Source organism: Dermacentor andersoni, chromosome 1, assembly GCF_023375885.2.
Source record: "Dermacentor andersoni chromosome 1, qqDerAnde1_hic_scaffold, whole genome shotgun sequence".
In the NCBI taxonomy this organism is placed as follows: Eukaryota; Metazoa; Arthropoda; class Arachnida; order Ixodida; family Ixodidae; genus Dermacentor; species Dermacentor andersoni.
The window spans coordinates 174,638,452-174,661,203 of record NC_092814.1 but is presented as its reverse complement, the minus strand read 5'-3'; the positions used below and the strand labels follow the sequence as shown (position 1 = coordinate 174,661,203).

Below are 22,752 nucleotides of genomic sequence, written 5' to 3'. Positions count from 1 at the left end.
TCGCGACAGCCGTTGGTCCATGTTCTCAGTGTGCCGGAGATGGCTCGGCGTGCATGATCTCGAGCCGCGGCGTGCGCCTCGAGATCATGCACGCCGAGCCATCTCATGTCCTGTCGAGCACTGCCCATCGCTTGATGGCAGTGTAATCGTATCTCTGCCCCCAATTGTTCATGTGGGCCGTGACGCAGAGCTGGTAAGAATAATTGCAGGGCGGCCTTTGAGTCAAAGAATATAGCCCCGTGATTTGTTGATTGTTGATGCACAATAAGGCACTGCGCTCCGGCAGGCGGCAAGTTCGGACCCTGTTGACGTTGTGACATGGCTGATGTTGAACTTCTTGCATCTTGATGTCGCCGTAATAACCACTGCACTAGTATAGAACTGGTTAGAGTCGAAGAGCCATCTGCATCAATGTGCACTTGATTGGAGTATGAATTATGCAGTATATGTGGAGCGACTTGATTCAGGGCACAAGTTGGACTTCTTTCCAACTCCTGGAACGGAGAGCCGCATTTGTGGTTGCCGAGGACACCATAAAGGACAAGGTGATCTTGCTGCAGGCGTGAAATCGGATGGAAGAGAAGATCGGCAGGAGGCTACAATGCTCGAAAAAGTTGCCTCTGGTCTAATTTCCGAAAGAGGAGCAAGGAGTTGAGACTGGAGTCGGGAAAGGTGTCGAAGATTAGTTCTAAGCATGTCTATGGCGATATACATACCGATGGGATGTTTCCTGGCGACTGGAATGGTTGCGGCGGTTGATGCGCATCGCAGTAGACCTAGACAGGTTCTAAGCACTTGAGCTTGCATGCTATCAAGCACTGTGAGATTTGTCCTCCAGGTGCTTGATAGCACCAGAGTGCTGTAACGCAAGAAACCCATGAAGAGCACTTTGTACAGTTGAGGCATAGAACACACCGACTGTCCCCATGCTTTTCCAGCGATGGCTATTGAAAAGATGACGTATCGTAAGGAGTCTCTTCCTCAGGTAAGATACATGGCGCTCCAAGAAAGGTCACGGTCGACAATGATCCCTAAAAATCAGTGGGTTTTCTTGTACAAGATAGACTCGCCATTAATAGACACCGGGTATACAGTCATCGATTTTCGCGTGAAGGTGACTAATAAGCATTTTTCTGTTGAAACTCCGAGGCTTTGTCTCTGAAGGTAAGTAGACGTCATCGTTGCAGCCTTTTGTAACCTTGTGCGAACTTGCGGGCGAGTTACTCCTGAAGCCCAGATGCAGATGTCGTCTGCGTAAATTGACAGACTGACTGTCTGACTGTGGCAGGGATTCCGCCAGCCCAACTGCAGCCAGGTTGAGAATGGGTGGATGGATGTCATGAGCGTCCCCTTGTGAACGGGGCGGTGGGTCTCGCCACCAATCTCTTGTTATTTTATTGCCTAATGCGCTACTTATGTTTAAAAAAAAGGTGAGAATGAGACCCAAGATGAATTCTCATAACCAAAGTTTCTGAACCCTTATTGTGAACTTTGTTTTTCTACGTCTCCGTGTTTTGTTGTTTCCCTCCTTTTCTTCCACCAATCTTACAATACCTCTCACTAATATTTATTGCGGACATGTTTACTTTCCCCCTGCTCTCGCTTAACCCAACGGTTTCAAGGAGCCCAGTGATTCCTATATCGACCGCTGGGCAGACATCTTCACATTCTAATACAAATATACTCCATCATTTCCCTAGATTTACCGCAACAAGCACTGGCTTCTTCTTCCTTCTTATATCTCGCTTTATAAGTGCGTGTTCTAAGACATCCTGATTTCGCTTCGAAAAGTAATGAGCTTCCCTTTGAGTTACCATACACTGTGTCTTTCCTGATTTCGTTTTTCCTCTTTAGTAGTTACTCATGGCAGGTTTCTTTTCCACTGCCGCCACCCATGAGATTATCTCAGCCTTTCTGGATTTCCACTTGACGTTCTTTGTTGCTGTGTTGCTCACCATACAGGCCGCATATATTGCTGGTAAGCTTCCTAGTTCTTTTTCTCCACTATGAATCACTGTTACTCGTGTAAAAATACCTGAACACGCTCCCAGCCCATTTACTTTCTTCCATATTCCTCAGTCGTTCTTCATAATCAATTTTACTGCGAGCTTCCGTCACTTCAGAACTAGTCCAGCCCATATCACCCTGCACAGCTTCATTTGTAGTCTTCCCGTGAGCGCCGAATGCGAGGCGTCCCACTGACCTTTGGTTCCCATCGAGTCCTGATTGTACCCCTGATTTAAAGCAAACAACCGCATTTCCAAAAGTAAGTTCTGGAACCATTACACCTTTCCACATACCCCGGAGCACCTCGTACCTATTGTATCCCCTTAGAGCTCTGTGCTTCATTATGGCTGCATTTCTCATCCGCTTCACTGTTATTGTTTTTTCCTGTGTTTCCATATATCTATTGCCTTCGTTTATCCATATACCAAGGTATTTACATTCTGTTACCCGAGGTATTTCTTGGCCCTGTATCTCCACTGTATGTTCACTGTTTTCATTGAATACCATAACATCTGATTTTCTAACACTAAATTTCAAACCTAATTAGTTGCCTTCCTGTCCACAGATAAGACCACAGATGTCAAAAGAAAGCCAGACGTCGCAAATCACTTTGCGTGTTAGCTAGCAACACAATGTCGTCCGCATAAAATAAACCTGGAAGCTGCTGCTCTACTACTGTACCCGCCTGTCTGCATGAGAGATTAAACCCGATATTACTTTTCTCTAGCGCCCTCTCCATCCTGACCATGTACATCATAAACAGCAGTGGGGATAAAGGGCGCCCCTACCTCAGTCCCTTGTTGATATCAACTTTCTCCTCGTTCCTTATCCCTTCCCATTCAACGCAAACGGTATTTTCTTGGTAAATCGCTCTCAAAAGCTGTGAGCAATCGTCGCCCCTTCCAGAATATCCCACAAAATGTTGTGGTTTACGTTGTCATACGCTCCTGTAATGTCTAAAAAGGCCCATATAAGGGTCTGCTTTCTACTCTTGGTATTTCAATACAAAGAGAAAGGACAAATAAGTTATCATCGAAACGCTTACGTATTCTGAAGCCATTCTGAAGTTCTCCCAAAATGCCAGTATTTTCTGCCCATGCTTGCAGCTTTAACTTGATTGCCTGCATTGCTAACCTGTATATTAATAATGTAATGGTCAACGGTCTATACGAGCAAATATTCGCAACAGGATGGCGCGTGTGTCTGCTGCAGCAAATATCCAGAGAGAACTCCGCACATTCTAAAGGGATGCGAAGGTGTTCATCCAGCTAGAACCGTAGGTAACGTACACCTTCCAGAAACGTCGGGATTTAAAGTGGATGGAAGCATTAACCAGTCAGCAGTCGTGACAAGCAAGAGACGTTTAAAGGACTGGCTGGAAAAAAAAGCAGGGAAGAGGTTGATGGGACAGGATCCTTTAGAGGCATATATAACGGTACAAGGCAGATGTAGAAGTGTTTAGGGAAGATTAAAAAAATTTAAGGAAATGTAGGCAAAATGCTGGACTGAAAAGCATCTCTAGCATACCTGATTAGCTCAAGCAAGCTAGGTGAATATTTCTCACCGCCCCGTTTCAAAGGAAATGCCAATAAATCATCATCATCAGAATAACGGGTGGAGGAACCCCTCCGAATGAGCCCGCAGTATCGCGGAAGTTTTGCCGCGGCGCTGTCAAGCTTCGCCTTTCCCTTCGTGAGTCGCTGGTGGCGCTGCCGGTTGCCGTCGCGTCACGTTAACCAGCTATCGCTTAAACATTCCTGTTAAACACTCGTAACCGTCGTGTGATCTTTTTTTTTTTTCATAACGAAAAAAAAGGCATATAGTCTAGTCACCTTACAGTCTAAACCGCGCAAGTAAGTTGTATATTCCGGTTAGGTATACGCAAGGTAACTTTTATTTTTTAATCATTAATGCTTACGTTTTGAAACAAATTCGTAGTGATGGCCCTCACGCAGGCTGCGTTGCTGCATCACGCCGTCAGCTTTCACCGGCGCAGCCTTATACCAACTCCTAGCTGGCCTCCGCTGTGGAACCGGTATAACGCGTCGTGAGAAAAAATAGTGGATTCAAGGTTTAAAAAATGCGCATTCGAGTTGCTTTTTACTTCAATTAGATATACACAATAAAACTTTTATATGATAATCACTTATTAACCATAGGCGTATGTACCAGGAGTGGGGGCAAGGGGGCGAACTTTCCCTCCGCACTGGCAGAAATGGGGGGGTAACGTAGGCTACTTGTGCACCCCCCCCCCCCCCCCCCGCTGAAAGCCGGGAATACGGCGCCCGGAGTTCCTCCCAAGGCCACTCGAGTCTACAGAAAGCCGCTTGAAGGGGGTCTGACCTCTCCAACAGCTGCACACGGACTCTCGGCCACATTGGTTCTTCGGGGCACTCATCACCGGCATGTATATAGCACACGAGGTTCACTCGGTTCTAGCTGGTAAACTTCCCCACCTCTACACATGTGCAGTTGTCTACCAAGACTTTACTTAGGCATCGATTCGGGTTACTTAGTCTGTCATACTAGGAACCTCAATAGTGCAATTGAGGTTCCCAGAACTTTCAAGACTGCTTTCACTTATTTGGCCGTGAGAGGCGTTGTCGCGGTGAAACTAGAGGCAGCACGAAGCGTTGGCTTCTCGCTGCCAGCGCTTTTCATCACGCCAACGTTGTGACAGCGAGTGCTTGTGGTCATCGAGTGATACGTGTTTATATTTGCCTGTGAGTGCGGGACACCATGCTTGTCATAGGCGTATCTACTGGTGCGTGTGTGTGTGTGGTTGGCGGGATGCCCCTCCCCACCCCCTCCACAAACACACACTTGTGAAAGCGGGCACTGTCGGCTGTACACTGACAAATCCAACAGAACAACACTTGATGCCAAGTTTTCCCGCAGAATGGCGCCCACGTCAGGCACGATTTCTCAAGTACGTATTGCCCGCTTTTCTATGCAGATGAGGGGGGAGGAGGTACCTTTACTAGCAGAAATGTGAATAATGCCCACCATTCGCCATAAAGACGCCTAAACCACCTAAAAAGGTTAGAAAAAACACCCACATTAGCACAGCAGAGAAGTGGCAACGTCAGGCGAGCCGCCTGACGTAGACTGATAAATAACTGTAGAAGCGTCTTTCAAAACACACGGAATTATTCTCCCCTTCTGGCGGCGTTTTCTCTACTTCCTTCTTATAATAAAAAGATGTTGATCCATAAATATTTTCACAAACAACGGTTAAATTTGTTAATTTTCGTTTTTCCTTCATGTTTGGCTCTTGCCTTGGCTCTTTACCTTAGCAGATCGCTTAATTACTCAACAAGGCGAGGGGGGGGGGGAAATATGCCGCTTAATTTCAGCCCCCCCCCCCTCCTTGGTACGTGCCTGAGGAACACCAAATGAAATACACATTGTGTTCAGATTTGGAACACAGCAGGTGAATAAGGCGTATCAACTGAACAAAAAAGCCGTAAATATCCGAAAGGCTGAGCTTGTTCACCCGCGACTGAACAAATCGCTTCCGTTTCTTACGGCTTTCTGACCAATCAGTACTTTACGTCGGCTTTCAAGTAATCAATAGCGAAAATGTGGTATTTGACATGTATGAAGCTCGGGTAATTGTCATCACCGTGTCAACAACATGCATTCGGCCAAGCGCGTTCCGCAAAATCTGGTTCTGCTACCACGAACGTCGAGTAGCTCAAAAAATGTAGGGATAATATGTAGACTAAGTGCATTTGCATGCTTGGTAAACTATGTTGCTTATGTTCTTTTGAATCATGCTCTATTTGTAACCTTCTAATCTGAAGGTAATGAAAATTGTAAACTGTCATAATCTGTTATGTAAATATTATAGCTAGGCAATCGAATATCGACTTTTTAGAATACGAATCAAACACGAATAGTAAGTATCGAATATCAAATGGAATATGGTAAGTCAAACGCAGACGCACATATTCATAGCAAGACTATTATTTCGGTATAATTAGGAACACACTTCACGGACTTCACAGTCAACTATCACGGACGATTAGGATCAATTTAAAGACAAGGTCACTACAACTGCCACGAAAAAAACTGCACTAATAGCCTCTTTACACCCTTAGAGCCTGGTGGGAAACAAGCTTTCCAAGAATGGCAGGCTGCTGTTTGACCAACATTCCAAAAACGGTAATTAAATATTTGTTGAAATATACCAGAACTTATGGAAAAGGAAAACAAAGGGCTATGAGTTATTTGTGTTCCCTAGACACAATTAAGGGTCTGTTACAAGGAAAACATCACTGGTTGTAACATGAAGGACAAAACTGCTACATGACTAGACTGCAAGAAAGACTAAGGGGCAAAAATTAAATTATGAGGTTTTACGTGCCAAAGCCACTTTCTGATTATGAGGAACCCCGTAGTGGAGGGCTCCGGAAATTTCGACCACCTGGGGTTCTTCTACGTGCACCTTAATCTAGGTACACGGGAGTTTTCGCATTTTGGCCCCATCGAAATGCGGCCGTCGAGGCCGGGATTCGATCCCGCGACCTCGTGCTGAGCAGCCCAACACCATAGCCACTGAGCAACCACGGCGAGGACTAAGGGGCAGGCCAGAAGCAAAAATAGCCGGTTGCCATGTACTGGGCGAAAAGACGGGGAATACGGGGGCGCGGTTATGTAAGGGCACCGTTTTTGTAATAACGCTCGCACACATTTGTTAATCAGAACCATATAATACCACCACATATAATGCAGAAACGCAAAAGAAGGCATAGGGGAAATTATTTGTAGTTTTTAAGTGGAGGTGTAAAAATGAGAAGGTAAAGGGAAATGGAGGAAAAAACAACTTGGGGATGACGGTGAAAGCCGGACTCGCAAACCTCCGCATTACGCGAGCGTTGTACTACAAATTCTGCTACGGCGGCGGCAGTTTCCCACGCCCGTACATTCTTGGGTATTTATGCATGTGTGCAAGACCTAACTCAAGGGGTGTTAACGAGCGCCACCCTTCCACCGCAAAACCGAAAGCAAAGCTTTGCGTTACCGGTTTTCTTTCTGCATTGCTTCAAAAACTTTGTCGTTGTTTCACTTCTAATAATTATATTTTGTGATACTTTGTTCAGCAGCTGAAGAACTGTAACCCGATTTTAACAGTCGGTTGTTGCGAAATACTTGGTTAGTCTTGATATTGGAGAATACGGAATAGTTGATTTTTTGATATGAATAAAATATTACACACCAACTATTCGTATTCCTAGCTTCGAATATTCGCCCACCCTATAGTAAATACAGTAATGTATATATAGTAAAGCTAACGCCCTCTACACCCTGCCGGTAAATACACTGCTTTCCATCAGCTGCCCGCACATTATAAACTGACGAGAAACGTCTAAGTAAATCATTTACTTCACTTTAGTTCATATTAGAGCGTTTCAAAACACCTACGTTCTTAAAATCCACTTCACAGTTATAGCGAGAATTTGAGCGACTTTTTTGTTTCACTTCAGTGAGATGCTTCAGAATATATTGGCAACACTTGAATGTAATGGTTCACAATGTGCGATTGAAAACTAGATCTGTCGACGACAAAGTTCACTTTCACTGACGCTTTTTGCAGCCTTTTTTTTTATTGCAATTGCAATCGGGTGATCCGCAAGGGACGCGATCTTTACAGTACGTGCTACCTGGGCCCGCTCTGAGTATGCTCCACCCAGTTATGCACATGAACTTCTGTATAACCTCCGATGAATATTTTACAATAAGTCAACCTGCCATTAACATATTAAGTAAAAGAACGCACCATTGTTTCGTGGTCTGCGGCCGCTACAGTGGCATCTACCTAACCCCCCTGGATGGATGGATGGATGGATGGATGGATGGATGGATGGATGAATGGATGGATGGATGTTATGAGTGTCCCCTTTGGAACGGGGCGGTGGGTTGCGCCACCATGCTCTTGTTATTATACTGCCTAATGTACTACCTAGGTAAAAAAAAAGAAAAAAAAAGCACTACGAACTCCCACAACCAAATTTCCTGATCCCCTATTGCCAACTTTGCTTTTGTACGTGCCCGTTTTTTGTCGTTTCCCTACTTTTCTTCCCCCAGTCCTCCAATCGCCTCTTACTAATCTCTATTGCGGACATGTTTACTTTTCCACTGCTCCCGCTGAACCCAAGGGCTTCAAGGAGGCCAACGGTGCCTAAATCGACCGCTGGGCAGACGTCTTCACATTCTAATAAAACATGCTCCATCGTTTCCATAGCTTTACCGCAGCAAGCACATGCTTCTTCTTCCTTCTTACGTCTCGCTTTATAGGTGCGCGTTCTAAGGCCCCCTCCCACTCGCGCTGCGCGCCGTCTCGCTCCGCTCCCCTTGGCAGGAGCTCTCCGCGTCAAGCTTTGTGGTAAAGCATACGAAAAAGGAACGTGTTGCACGTGTTGCAGAAGTCAAAGGGGAAACTATGTACTTGTTTACAAAAGTGCAACTTCCACTGTTAGCGTGGCGTCAGTGCCGACAGGGTATACCAGCGGCAAAGCGATCCGAGGCGTGTGTATATATATATAAAGAGAGAGAGAGAAAAGGCGTTGCGGATTCGAACTACATGCATGCAGCAAAAATCTGTCTTACCTGTCATGGTTGTTTCTCTCTCTCTCTTTTTCTAACCACGTGTAAACTTTTCTGTAAACCATGTTTTTGTTGTATATAGTGTTGCTCTACGAACCTGTTACAACCACTCGTCGTACATTTGTTCTATATTTAACGACGTCTCATATTTTTTTTTTTTTTTTGGTAAACCTTGTTCTTGCTGTATATTGACACGTGTACTTGTTTATCTTTATTGGGTGACCGCTTCTCGCAGTCTAACAAATGGTATCGCTCACCCGCCGTGGTTGCTCAGTGGCTATGGTGTTGGGCTGCTGAGCACAAGGTCGCGGGATCGAATCCCGGCCACGGCGGCCGCATTTCCATGGGGGCGAAATGCGAAAACACCCGTGTGCTTAGATTTAGGTGCACGTTAAAGAACCCCAGGTGGTCAAAATTTCCGGAGTCCTCCACTACGGCGTGCCTCATAATCAGAAAGTGGTTTTGGCACGTAAAACCCCATAATTTTTTTAATGGTATCTCTCAGCGCGGGATGCGCCCACATGTATCTTAAGTTTCTCGAATGTTATCGATGGTTACTGTTGTCACCGAAGCTTGTGTAATCTGAGTGCATGTCCGACACGAACCGTGTAGAACTTTCGGGAAGACACGCGGGCAGTGAGTACTCTGGAACCTTCGATGACTGATGTATAAACGCCGATGCGCTTAACCCGCTGATCATATTTCGACGATCGCCGACTATGTACGCCGCTATCGCTGTGTTTTAAGTCTAGCCTTTTCTGTGGGCACAAGTTCGCCCAATAAAGATTTAGTTTCGTCATTCGCAGTTTTACCGCTGTATTACTGTCACTGTCACTACTACGTCACTACTGCCACTGTCACTACTACGTGATAATATAGTGTTGCTCTACCAAAGTGTTACAAAGATCCCGTTGCGCATCTTTTTTTTTTTCGCCTTTGACATGTACTATTGATTCATCACGAGTGCAAGCTTCTTACTGCAACAATGTATCTTGACAGAGGATAAGAGCTTATATGGGGGGCCCTAGCTGTTCTATATACGTATTTAAGAACACTTTACCGTTTCATGTATTCGCTCACGAAGGCCGGGCCCCGGCCGAAACGTAGGAATTAAAGCATATATATATATATATATATATATATATAGTCATATCATAAGAAGCCAACAAACACTGACTCCAAGGACAACATAGGGGAAATTACTTGTGCCTAATAAATGAAATAAAGAAACGATAAATTAATGTAAATTAAAGTGGATGAAAAAACAACTTGCCACACGTGGGAACCGAACCCACAACCTTCGCATTTCACGTGGGTGAAATGCGAAGACTAAACCAAAAATTTCATCCAAAAAGACTAAACCGGCGAGTATGATGTTGTCCTGGGACCCCTACAGCAGTAAGAACCTGAAAACAGCTTATAGGTAAATACATGAACGTGTAATGAAGACGAGGAAGGTTAGGAAGAAAATAAAGGGTGATAAGAGAGTGGGAAAGGAGCATTGATAGAGGGTAAGACAAGCGCACTGCAAAATGAACAACCTGCAATTCAAAACCAATATGGAGAATAATATGACACAAATAACCACGTGTTCATAATTTGGCGACTACATATGTAGTAGCATATTTATGTGGCCCATCACGGACGCAAGACCGGACAATAATACCATAAACGAGCTGTTCAAATATCTATAATTTGTCACATATTGCTTGTCGTACGAAAGGCGATAAAAAAAGAAGAAATGTGCCAATGACATTTTTCAAATCAGTGAATATTGAAGACGCAAAGAAATGAATGAATATTTTATGCAAAAGAGGGATCTCCTGGCGTATTCACAAGGTTCCTACCGCCAAACCGGCAGCAGGCCTCGCCTTGAAATGGTCAAAGAGGCTGGCTTGGCGCGGCAATGGTCTCTAAGGCTGGTGCAAAAAGAGGGTAAATAAGGGGATCGGAAGTAGATATTGTGCGTAATGTAGAAATAGTTCTTTACAAAGTCTAACTTAGCAGCAACTTATACATGAAGTGAGAACTCGAGGCATATTCTCGAATGGTCACTTTCGGAGATATCGCTTTCGGAGGACGCTGATTGGCTCGTTGACCAAACCGTTAGAATCATACAACGCGCCGTGTACTGCGTCATGCGAAAGGGGTGTATAGCATCGCCCAAAACGATCGTCTAAGAATACGTCACCTGGGCAGGCCACAAGGACTAAGAGGAGGCAAAAGGCAACAGCAGCTCTGTGAGCCTAGACGAGTCGCATGCCGTCACCAAGTGCTGGGCGCAGTGTCACGGTGACTTTTTATCTAATGCACAACAGTCTGCATCACGCGGCAGCGCGGCATGTGCAATAATGTCGTGTACACCGCCGTCCTCTAGGAAGCAATCAAGTGAGTTCACCGCTTTACGGCGTTATTTGCCTTTGACGGTCATATATAGGCCGAAAAGTGTTCGTCAAAGGTAGAAGCGGCTTCAGTACGCCGAGGGCGGATGTAGGCTGTGCTGAGCGATTGAAACGCGATCCGGATGGCGGCCGGCGCCTGTCCGGCCCCCGGAGAGCGCTGGGTGATCGATAGACGACCAAATGCAATCAGAATGCATTACAGAGGCTCTCTCACTTTCATCGTATACCACAATAAGTCAGCTTGGTTCGCTCAGCGGAGGCGCAAGAAGCGCCGGCTGCCCCGCACTCCGAGTATCGCTTTCAATCGCCGAGCACTGTACCACATACATGTGCATCGGTGTACCGTCGCTCGCCTTAACTGAAAAGGAGTGTGCGTATCTAGAGCAGACTTGCACGCAACGAATTACATGTAAAATTACTGGTAATTACTTAAATTATTTGGTAGCTTTAATAATTGATCGAATACCTTTTTTTATACCCGGCGACGCCCGGTATTGTTTACCCAGTAACCAATTAGACGTAACTAATTACTTTATTGACGAGACAAGCTCCTCATGGCAGGAGGGAAATGTTCCTGACGAATGGAAAGTAAGCCGCCTGGTGCCATTCTTAAAGCAGGGCAAATCCCCATTAGAACTCACCTCTTACCGCCCAATAGCACTGGCCAGCTGTGTAGGAAAGATAATGGAACGGATGATCCTTGGCCGCCTGGAATGGTACCTTGAATTTTACAAGATTTATCCGCTTTCCATGGCTGGTTTCCGACGTGACCGCTCTTCCATCGACAGTGTAGTTGATCTTGTTTCATATGTCCAGCACGAAAGGTCCCGTAAGCGTTTATCTGCAGCTTTATTCTTAGATGTGAAAGGGGCATACGATAACGTATTACATGAGGCCATTCTCGACGCTCTTGCGACGGTTGGCCTGGCTAGGTGGTCGAGTCTTTTTGTGGATTGCAAGTTACCTGTCTGCAAGATCATTCTATGTGTTAACTGACGATGGCCCAACTACGCGACGCTATACCAGCAGGGGCGTTCCTCAAGGCGGTGCTCTCAGCCCGACGCTATTCAACCTCGCTCTTGTTGGACTTGCTGAATGCTTGCCAACTACCATCAAGATTTCAACATACGCTGACGACATCTGTGTCTGGACTTCGGCAGTCACACGTCCTCAGATACGTGCGCGACTTCAAAGAGCGGCCACTTTGACAGCGAACTACTTGTGTAAACAGGGTCTCAGCATTTCACCTGAAAAATGCGCACTAGTCGCATTTACTCGGAAACCGATGACGCCTTATGTCATCTCAATCAATGGGCGGACCATTTCCTATGTCCGAAACCACAGATTCCTTGGCGTCATTATTGACCGAGACCTCTGTTGGAGCCCACACGTGGCCTACATGAAACGTCGCCTGACAGCTACTTCCCAGTTGTTCAAATACTTGACAGGGAAGACGTGGGGGATGTCAGTAGACGCAATGCTTAAACTCTACAGAGCTCTCTTTCTCGGTTTTTTAAGATACAGTCTACCTGTACTGAACAACACCTGCAAGACAAATATTCGTGTTCTGCAGGCAGTACAAGCTCAAGCACTCAGAGTCTGCCTTGGTTTGCCCAGATGTACGTCAACAGAGGCGACTCTTGCGATTGCTCGGGACCATCCAATGCGAACTCACATTACGGTGGAAGCCCTGAGAACGCACATCAGACATTTTGCACGTGCCCCCTATCACCACCTTGCAGCACTACCTTCAGACAGGCACCAATCATCATTCTCTAAAACTATCAACAAGTACAACGACAAACTTCCCTCGGGCTTCACCGCTGCATCTAAACCATCGATACCCCCTTGGTGTCTTATCAGCCCCACAGTACATCTCAGTGTACCAGGAATCGGAAAAAAGTCTGAACTGTCGTCGCCTGTCCTCAAACAACTGTCTCTGCTTCTTCTGCACGAGAGGTACGCGGACAGTGAACACATTTATACTGATGGTTCCACAAACATCCAGTGTTCGTCCGGTGCTGTGGTTGTCCCAGCAAAAGCTATTACCATCAGCTTTAGGACTGACCACCCGACAACATCGACATCTGCTGAACTAGCTGCTCTTCGCGCTGCACTCCGTTTCGTCAGTCGGGAGCCACCTCGACAATGGTCCATCTTCAGCGACTCAAAGGCCGCCCTACAATCTGTACTATCAGCTCTGCGTCGCGGGCCATTCGAACAGCTCGTATTCGATATTAGATGCCTACTCCATACATCACAGGAGAAAGGACACCACGTGACGTTTCAGTGGCTGCCAAGTCACTGCGGCGTCACTGGAAACGAAGACGCCGATAATGCCGCTCGGGCAGCTCTTAAAGACGCACAAGAAGAGGCCATACCGCTTTCACGATCCGACGCAGCTAGCAGACTTCGAGTGCTTGCACAGGAGATGACGCTCTCTTCATGGTGCACACCAAACAGCCAGACCAACCAGAGCAACCGTCAATACCACCTGCCCTCTTTGATGCATCTCTATATGCCAACTGGACTCCGCCGAAGCGAGGCGACTCTGCTTTATCGCTTATGGTTAGGGGTGGCTTTCACGAAATCTTACTCATTCCGCATTGGAATGGCCGACAACGCTCTCTGCAATGCCTGTCTTTGCGAGGAGACGCTGCAACACATTCTGTGCGACTGTCCTGAATATAATGTTCAGCGACAGTCCCTGGCATCCGTTCTCGCGCACCTTGACACTAGACCATTGTCCCTCGACACGATTTTCACATGCCGCCGACAGAAGACATCGCAGGTGAAGGCGACGAAGGGACTACTTCAGTTTTTGAAAGAGACGGGATTGGACAAGCGGCTCTGACAGTGTTATCACGTACAATGCCAGATTGATAGACTCTACCGGACGATGTTTGTGTGCTGTGCTATGTGCTCTCTCTCTCTCTCCCCTTCCCCATCTTTCATCGCCCCCATCCCTCTCCCATGTGTAGGGTAGCAAGCCGGTTACGCTAAACTGGTTAACCTCCCTGCCTTTCCTTCTCTACTTTTTCCTTCCTTCCTTTGATTTGACAGGAAATGCTGTAGAACGCCCGCGGTCGTGCCACGCAGCAACCTTGCAAATGTGCACGTTCCGAAGGGCCAACGCGGACGTTCAGTATATTTGTTTCCTCGTGTTAACGCTCGACCAGATGTTGACCGACCTATTGAACCGGCGTTGCCATGGCGCGGCATTGATGCCCCCTTTGGATGTTGAAGCCATTAAATCAGCTAGGGACAATTTTTTCAGCTTTTCGTTGGCTCTGCACCGGGAGCGCCTTTTCCGAGCACTAGCAAAAAATGAAGCGCTGCGCTTTATAGAGGATCTGAACGCGAGCGTCGTTGCATCGAGTCACCAAGGTGTTCACAACAGCGCCCTTCACTACAGCGCGCATATCTAGCGAGGTTTTACTATCGCTGCTCATGTGTTCACAAGAAAAGGAGGGATGGTGACCTAAATTCTTTTTAATAGTAATTGCTATAGTGAAGATGAACAACGTGTGAAGCGTTGCAGAGGACACGTTGTAAGAGCCGTGCTAGCTCGTTCTATTTACTGTACTTGTACAATGTTAACAAAACCGCGAGAAAAGTAACGTATAAGCAATCGAGTACCCTTAATAATTCCTCAATTACTTTCGTGGGGGCAGTAATTGGTCGCTGTAATGCCTTACATTTTTGAATGAATTAATTGTAATCGGTTACTTTCTGTAACATGTACAAGTCCGATCATGAACCGTGAGTGCGGTATACGCATGTGCGGTGAATGATGTAGCACGTGATGGTTGTAGCATTGCCTCGTGGTGGCGCACGCGCTAGATGAGACCTTGCGGGTGTTGTAATTTCAATAACGTTCGGTTGTGATGTCGAGCATTCCTCCTGTGTATTCCTTGTGTCTTGCGTATGCTTCTTTTATTGCCGGTTTTTGCCTCAGTACATCAAGTACACCAACTCTCCCAGCACTTATCCTTGTTGCGGTCGATGATTGGGGACGCGGGACAGAAGGCAAACGCTGGCGCTGCTTCTGGTGGCACAGGGCCGACGGCGAGCAGATCCTGCATTACACGGACGTGCTCGCTCAGTGGATGCCTTGCACGCACCTCTCGGGCGTGTTTTTCACGCTGATAGCGCTGGCAGAGGGTGCTACTGTGGTGCTTCTTCCGGGATTCCGCGTCGAGTTGCTTCTCGCCTCCGTCCAAAGGTACCAGGTGAGTGATGCGTGATCCAGTGTGACTCTCTGGTTTTCTCGGCGCTCTCGAACAATCCGAGGCTCTCCGGCTTGCGTATTGTGAACAGCGGTAAAAATATTGCAACTATGTTCACTCCCAGTCAATTGGTCCCGTATTCGCAAAATTTATCCGATGTAAGTGGCGCTAGCGATTGGCCATCTCTGAAATTATCACCTTGCTATCACAGAAATCACTATTTTATGTGGCGGTTGCTGAAGGCCAGCCAATAAGGAAACGCTCTCAGCTAAGAGCAGTTTTGGGATTACGGAGCCAGTCGACGCGTACACGGTAAACATTACAGCTTGTGCCGATGACCATGCAACCACTCGTCTTCGTCTCTGCTGCATAAAATGGAGAAAACCACATTTTAGAGATTAGCAATGCCACTTGCGGAGTTTATTTGTACAGCTAAGGGCCCGTATCACAAAAAGTACTTTCACTAGATTTGTTCATGAAAGAAAATTGCAGCTAATTCTTACGCTGTACATATTATTAGCGAAAACGACCAGCCAAAGGCGAAAGAAAAGAAAAACGAACTTATGAAAAACTTTGACAATTCAGCACCAGTATATTTAAGGAAAGCTAGCCATATGTCATGTGTGTGTTAAAAAGATGCTCTTGTTGCCACATGCTAGTGTTTCTCCCGTAAATATGCGCAGGTTTTATTCGTAACATTAGCGTACAGCCTTAAGTTTATTCGCTGTAGCTTCGTGAACCAGAAGAAGTAAAGTTAAGGGGAGGGGGCAGAAAGTGTCGTTTATTTCTATGCAGACTGAACAAAAGCCAAACACTAAAGCCGCTGTCTAAACTCGGTGCGTTCGCAGGCTACGTTCCTTCCGCTGCTGCCGACGTTCGCCGTAATCGTGACCCAGTCGCCACTTGTGAAGCGCACCAACGTGTCGAGCGTGCGTACCCTCGGCATCGGCGGGAGCGTTACGCCGGATGTTGTCGTCCAGGACCTGCTTCACATATTCAACCTCGAGACTCTCTTCCACGGTGCGGTCGTTGAGTGAAAAACTGGCGTTTGCTTACCATCACAGGCACATTTCCCACGTAGCTTGCACCGAGCGGCTGCCACCGTAATGATTGTTCCACGTTGGTTAGTTTTCGTTGTGCGCACACAGCCGTCGCACACCCACGTGCGCAACCGTGACAAAAGGTGACTGGTTTCCTGCGTTTTTTACTACAGCTCTTGTCGTGGCGGGTCAGTCAGTGCAACGCAGTCGAACAGTTCACAACCGATGGCAAGCTGCACTCAGTTGCAGCTTGCCAAGGACCATGCGGAGTCAGCTTACCATGTGCAGGCGGATTCACCCAGCCTGACGGGGCTGGTCCTTACGTGAGCCGCCCTAAGAGCCCATCCCGCACACATTTATCAAGTGAGCAGAATAAAAGCCGTCAACGCAAAGTGGCAGCTGCTGACGTGAGACTTGGAAATGAGGGCGCAGTTGTCCTCATTCGCAGCAAAGCCACCGTTGCAGCCGTTTCGTTATGCCTACTTCGCCTCCCGGTACAAGAGACCACGCGTGATTGGCGGCACAGGCGTGATTGGCAGCACGTTGCTCAGTGGCTATGGTGTTAGGCTGCTGAGCACAAGGTCGCGGGATCGAATCCCGGCCACGGCGGTCGCATTTCGATGGGGGCTAAATGCGAAAACACCCGTGTACTTAGATTTAGGTGCACGTTAAAGAACACCAGGTGGTCGAAATTTCCGGAGTCCTCCACTACGGCGTGCCTCATAATCAGAAAGTGGTTTTGGCACGTAGAACCCCATAATTTAATTTTATTGTGCCATAGCCTTACTGGAGAAGCACAGAGCCGTTTCTTTGTTTGCCTTTGCTACGACATTAATCTTGCACTGCGATCTCAAGGGGGCTTTACGTCACCTTTGTACATTCAATGTCTTTTTTTTTTTACCGTTTATACATGGCACTCAGGGGTGCGTTACGGCATTGAACATCAAGAAAATCGCCCCTGGAGGGGTTTGTTTCAAAGGCTGAATGAGCACGAATGGGGGTAAAAAGAAAGATAGCATGCGTTTGAGTTACTGGCCAACCATCACGCGCTTTGCGTGAACTACGCGGGAAAAAAGGAAAATTTGAATGTGTCAGTGCGAGCAAAGTAAGGGGTTAGTGAACCGGGTTGATAGTGACGCGTGCGGCGTGTGGTTAGAAACGATACATAGGGTGCAGGATCAAGCGCCAATTTTTTAAAGATATTCTCGACGCATATTTTTTCTTGTTTCAAGGAGTTGGATACTGTTATTTATCACTAGCTCAGACGGTGAATCTAACGGTGAGAATTTTGAATAAATAAACCTTACGGCTTTACTTCGAATTTGTTCAAGTTTTTTAATATTGGTTATAGTATATGGATCCCACACTACGCATGCACACTCGAGCTTAGGCCTGATTAATGAATTATAAGCCAGTAGTTTAACCTGAGCGGTGGCTTTCGAAAGATTATTCCGTAAAAGACATAGTTTGCGAATGACGGATGAGCAGATATTTTCAACATGTGAATTCCAGGAGAGATTGTTAGTTATTGTTACACCTAGGTATCTAAGGGCCCAAACAATGAAATCTTCCTTACCTCAGTACGGAAGCCTTCATTCCGGTGAGGCCACCTTATGCCACTCTGAAAGCTTCCTTACTGAGGGGCCCTCAGTGAAGGCTTCCTTGGTGCTTCCTCAGCGTAAAGTAGGTCCGAAGCTACCTTAATGCGTCCTTACGCCGCTCCTGGCCCTGAACGAGCGCTTCACCTCACTGCTTAGCTACGTAACGTTTGTTTGCGCATGCGCGCTGTCACCGGCCTGTGGAGAAGCGCAAGCACGGTGCGTCTTGCAGGGCATGTTCGTATCAGCCGCACTTCGGCATGAGCGGCGTTCCTAGGCGTTGCTATGCGTTGCATGACGCCGGCGTGGCAGCGTTACTGGAGCCATCAAGTTTTGCGCTATACTGTTGTACTTTTTTACGTTTAGTAAATAAAACTAGAAGAAAGCATGCACGCGTCTCTATAATAGCACTTCAACTTAAACATTATGCGACGACACAACATATTTCTACTGAATAGTGGTGTTCGCGTAAATCTTTTAAGAGATCCTCTCGAAACCAGGCATTCGGCAACCGTTCCTTACCTGAGGACGGGCGAAGGGAGCTTTAACAGTACGCTTGCTTCCTCATCGATCCTTCGCTGTAAGGAGGCCTCACGTAAGGTTAGGAAACGGTCGAAGGAAAGGAACGTTTCATTGTTTGGGCCTACAACTGGATACTTCATGTAAGGGTGATTGTCCAAGGTGACACCCGTGATCGAAACAAACTTTTTTGCGTGATACGCGACGGAAGTTCGTTTTGTCTTTATTTAGAACCATACCTCATTCCTGGCACCATGCTAGGATGTTAGTTAAAGAGTTATCTAGGTAATTCTGGTGAATCGAACATGTAATGTCACGATACAGCACTTGGGTCTGCACCTGGGCCTGCGCGACTACATTTGCTATGACCAAGGAGATGGAAGACGAGAGAGAGGATGAGAGCCAAGTAAAGGAAAAACTGCGTCGGCGAGATGTCTTGCGTTGAAGTCTTCAACGCCTTTCGCTGGCGCAGGTCTTCTCGTTCTTTATTCTCCTCTCCTCTCCTCTAGTTATTGCAGGTACGTTGAATCGGGCGCGTCGCAGCATACGCACCGCATGCAATGCTCGGCTCGTGAAATGCAATAATGCGACGCCCTCTTTGTTTGCTTGTTCGCGAATGTACCTGTGAACGTGCTCATCTCTCCAGCAAAAAAAAAAAAAAAAAGAAAAAAAGAAAAAAAAAGAAGAATTAGCCCGTGTAGGCTTTAATGTTAATATATGAAATTGTGTGCGTCCTTGTGCAAGTGTGTCTTTGAAAGGCCATGGAGGACTGAAACAAAGGAAACGACGCACAACGGTGTTGAGTGTGTTAATTACAACTAATTTTAAGCAAATAACGGCGGGATACTTATTGATGCTAAGAGCTACTGACCGACTCGCATGCATTGGAACGACAATATTAGCCTTTATAAAACGTATAGCTGTAAACCGTGCTGGTAATATAGGTCCGATTATTGCTTTCAATATCATAAACAAGTTAAGAAGTTCGGCTGATGTTGCTTTGTGCAGTAGTACGGCAAGTTTGGCGAGTTGGCTTTTGTTCATAATGAATGCAGTACATAATTTTGTGTAGAGGGCGTCAGCCTTTCAATGTAATTTCTGTAATCACAACAGCCAGCGTATGAGAAAGGGGAATTCACTTGTCTAATTTATGATTTGTTAGAATTGTAGCGCCCACTCCTGATCTGAAATAAAGAATCTGACAGAGATAGAGGAGACGAGAGAGAGAAAGAAAAAGGTTTCCTTTAAAGTGCTGGAACTTCGCAGGCTGCTCATGCTACGCGTTAGCATATTTCCCGAACCCTGCTCAACACAGTCATTAACGACATTGCTAGACCACTGTCAGTTAGGAAAATCCGCCCAAACAGTGGCAAAAGCTCCTTCTTATTAAGAGGTGGTGTGGCTACTTCCACAGGCAGGCAAGAAAGCTCCCAGAAGATTATCAGCCCATCGGGGGGGGGGCACTTGGAAAACGCTTAAAACCGATACCACTTAACAACCAGTACACAGGGGGGGGGTAGTCAGTAGTTAGGAAAGGAAACAGACCCTCTAAATCTGGTAGTTAACAGAGATGTTTAAATGCATATCGCCCTCAATAAGCGTGGAAAATGCCGCTGCACACGCGGAAGTATGGTTGACAGCTGAAATAGTGGTTCCTTGTAAGTATAGGTACAGGGCAACTTCCAAAACCTCCAGTACACGTTTATGCCACAAGTCTCAGCGGCGCTCAAAAACCGTAACGCCCAGTATGGAAAGCGAAATACTCTCCTCGACGCCATGTGCATGTCTACTTCGTGACGTATTTACGCTGTTTGCACGTCCTGGAATGAACGTGAGCCCTGTTTTGTTGTTCTTGGTCGCGCAGTGTACGGAATGACAGAGATGAGCGGCATGGTCAGCATAACGCCTTTGCACCATATCTCGTCGGAGACTGTTGGATATCCAATGCCACTGACCGAAGTAAAGGTGCGTTGAAAAAAAAGCGAGTATTAGATACATTCATTGTAGTCATGATATTAAGTAAGTCACCTCAAGGAATAAAATAACCTAATCTGTCCATTGAGTTGTTACGAGCACAGAAACGTACGTAATTGTCTAACCAGTTGTAGGTCTATTTAACGTACATCACACTTACGATACAGTCATGTTATTAATGATACGGATTTTTATCGGCGCGCACGTTATCATTGTCACACAACCTTCCGGTGTAGAAATTTGTGGCCATGCATGTTTTATTTGCTTCCTTGAGACAATAAATAGCGGACGGCGTTTTCTTTCTTCAGATATTGTCAGCTGCAAGATAAATAAGAAAAAGCAAGAGCTGAATGTTTGGCGAATGCTTAACGAGTGTAATAATAGATCACCTGGTTCAGTTGTTTGCTTGCAGTGACGTTATAATGCCGTTGTTAGCGCATCATACCGGTAAGCGTTGGTGTGCATGTTTATCAGTGCAGTGATGCCAAGGTTACTACAGTTACAACTAAATAAAATTAATGGATAGCTTCAATCGCAGAGGTGTTGAACATCGTCGTAAAGAGGCAGAGAATTTATTTGATGGAAGACAGAGAGGTGGACCTGAGCTAGCCGACTCTAGCCTGCTACTCTGCTCAGTGGGAGAGGGCAACGGAGACGTAAAGGCTCGATGAGGGCTTATCGCTGATTTTAAATCATTTAAAGACCTTTCTTGGCACCTGTGCTGCTCACGCAGGAGAAGCCCACACACAAGCCTCTTCGTTGCACGTTTTTCTGAAGTTTCAATTGGATTCGATCGTGACTTTAGCCATGCTCTGGAAGGCTGACGACACTTCTGAATGACCTGTTTGGACTTTGTTAATAACCACGAGAACGTTGAACTTGCCTTCATCGTTGTGCATCCTTCTTCTTTGTCATCATCGTCGTAAGCAGTGAGCACTGTATCTTACGAGCGAACCAAGTCCCGTATTCGCAAAAGTTATCTCGCGTAGGACCATTTTCTCATTGGTTGGCCATCGGGCTCCCACCACTCATGATAACGCTCTCGTGATAGACGGACGCTGCCGGAATGTCATATACGACCGACGGCACTTGCGTAAGGGAAGCTTTGTGAATGTGGGCCCTGGTTTACATAGTGCAGTGAACACTGGCTAACGCAACGCCACTGACGCAACAAAATATAGCTCAACAGTAATGCTCATTAGGGAATCGCTCGAATGATTTATGAGTATTCAAGGGCGCGTTACAGGTCCCCGAGCCCACAGAGGTATGTGCCATTGAGCACCAGGATCGGTCCACATGATTTGTTTTTGTCAACATCTCGGACACATTTTTTTCCGGATCATGGCCATGGACAGCTTGGCTGCAATACGGAAGCTGTCTGGGCGTGTCGGTGCATCATAAAGCACAGTTAAGAAGTCAGAAGGGAATGCAAACACAGAAACTTACACCATACTCAACACTTAACTCACTCTACATTTTCCCTTTCTGTACTACGCTTGTTAGCGCTATAAGCATGAGTTCCACACAACATTTAAATAAGGAATTATGTCGACCGGTCACATGGGTTATTAAGTTTATTTAGTTCTCAATTTTACTATACCTGTAATATATCAAATACTAAGAATGAGCCGCTCTATTTTGACGACTCGCGTCGGAACGCGCAATAGAACAATCGCAAGAAGGCAGACGATGCACTTTCGTTCTTTTAAAGCGAATCACTCTTTTGCGAACCCTGCCAGACTTTCCTGACCGTGGCTGCTACTTTGCCGAATACTTTTGTGGACAAACGCTGTTTGAAGGCACCCACCAAGTGGCTCATATGAACGTTGTATGCTGACCACGTATGTCCAGCTGTGTTATGCATAACAAAAAACATGATTTCCTACATAAAACCTGAACATATAATGTTGGCTCACAGGCACCACTATAGCACACGGATCTGTTAATTAAATGGCGAATTATATTTAATGGGCGGATTCCTTGATTTACCTAAGTTTCTTTTATTTATCCACTCAGTACGTGCCGCTCCATGGGTTCTTCGCCGACCCTCCAGAATGAGCATGTCCCACTATAGGCACAATTCCTGCATAAAACATGAATGGATAATGTCGGCTTACATATATATCTAAAGCCCACCGATATGTCAGTAGAATTGTTCATTATATTTCGCGAATTCTTTGATTTACTTCACTTTCGTTGATTTACCCATTAGGTGTGTGCCACTGGGGGTGTGTCTGTTCTTGGCCACTCCTCCTCCAGAACGGATATGTCTCACTGTCACACACGCGGTACAGAATCCCTAAATGTTGCTTGATACGTGGGGCACTTTTCTGTCATCATCAAATTGTACGCATCGCCGTTAGCTGCAAAGAAT

At 46.3% G+C, this 22,752-nt stretch overlaps 1 protein-coding gene across 1 annotated transcript in view; it reads left to right on the top strand.

Moving 5' to 3' along the window:
- The window catches only part of LOC126547188 (luciferin 4-monooxygenase-like), a 73,867-nt gene that overhangs the window by 33,161 nt on the left and 17,954 nt on the right, over positions 1-22,752 (top strand). The window contains exons 6-8 of the mRNA XM_050195079.3: positions 15,079-15,250; positions 16,096-16,267; positions 20,269-20,369. Coding sequence (XP_050051036.2) covers positions 15,079-15,250; positions 16,096-16,267; positions 20,269-20,369 — 445 coding nt within the window. The remainder of the gene's footprint in view (positions 1-15,078; positions 15,251-16,095; positions 16,268-20,268; positions 20,370-22,752) is intronic.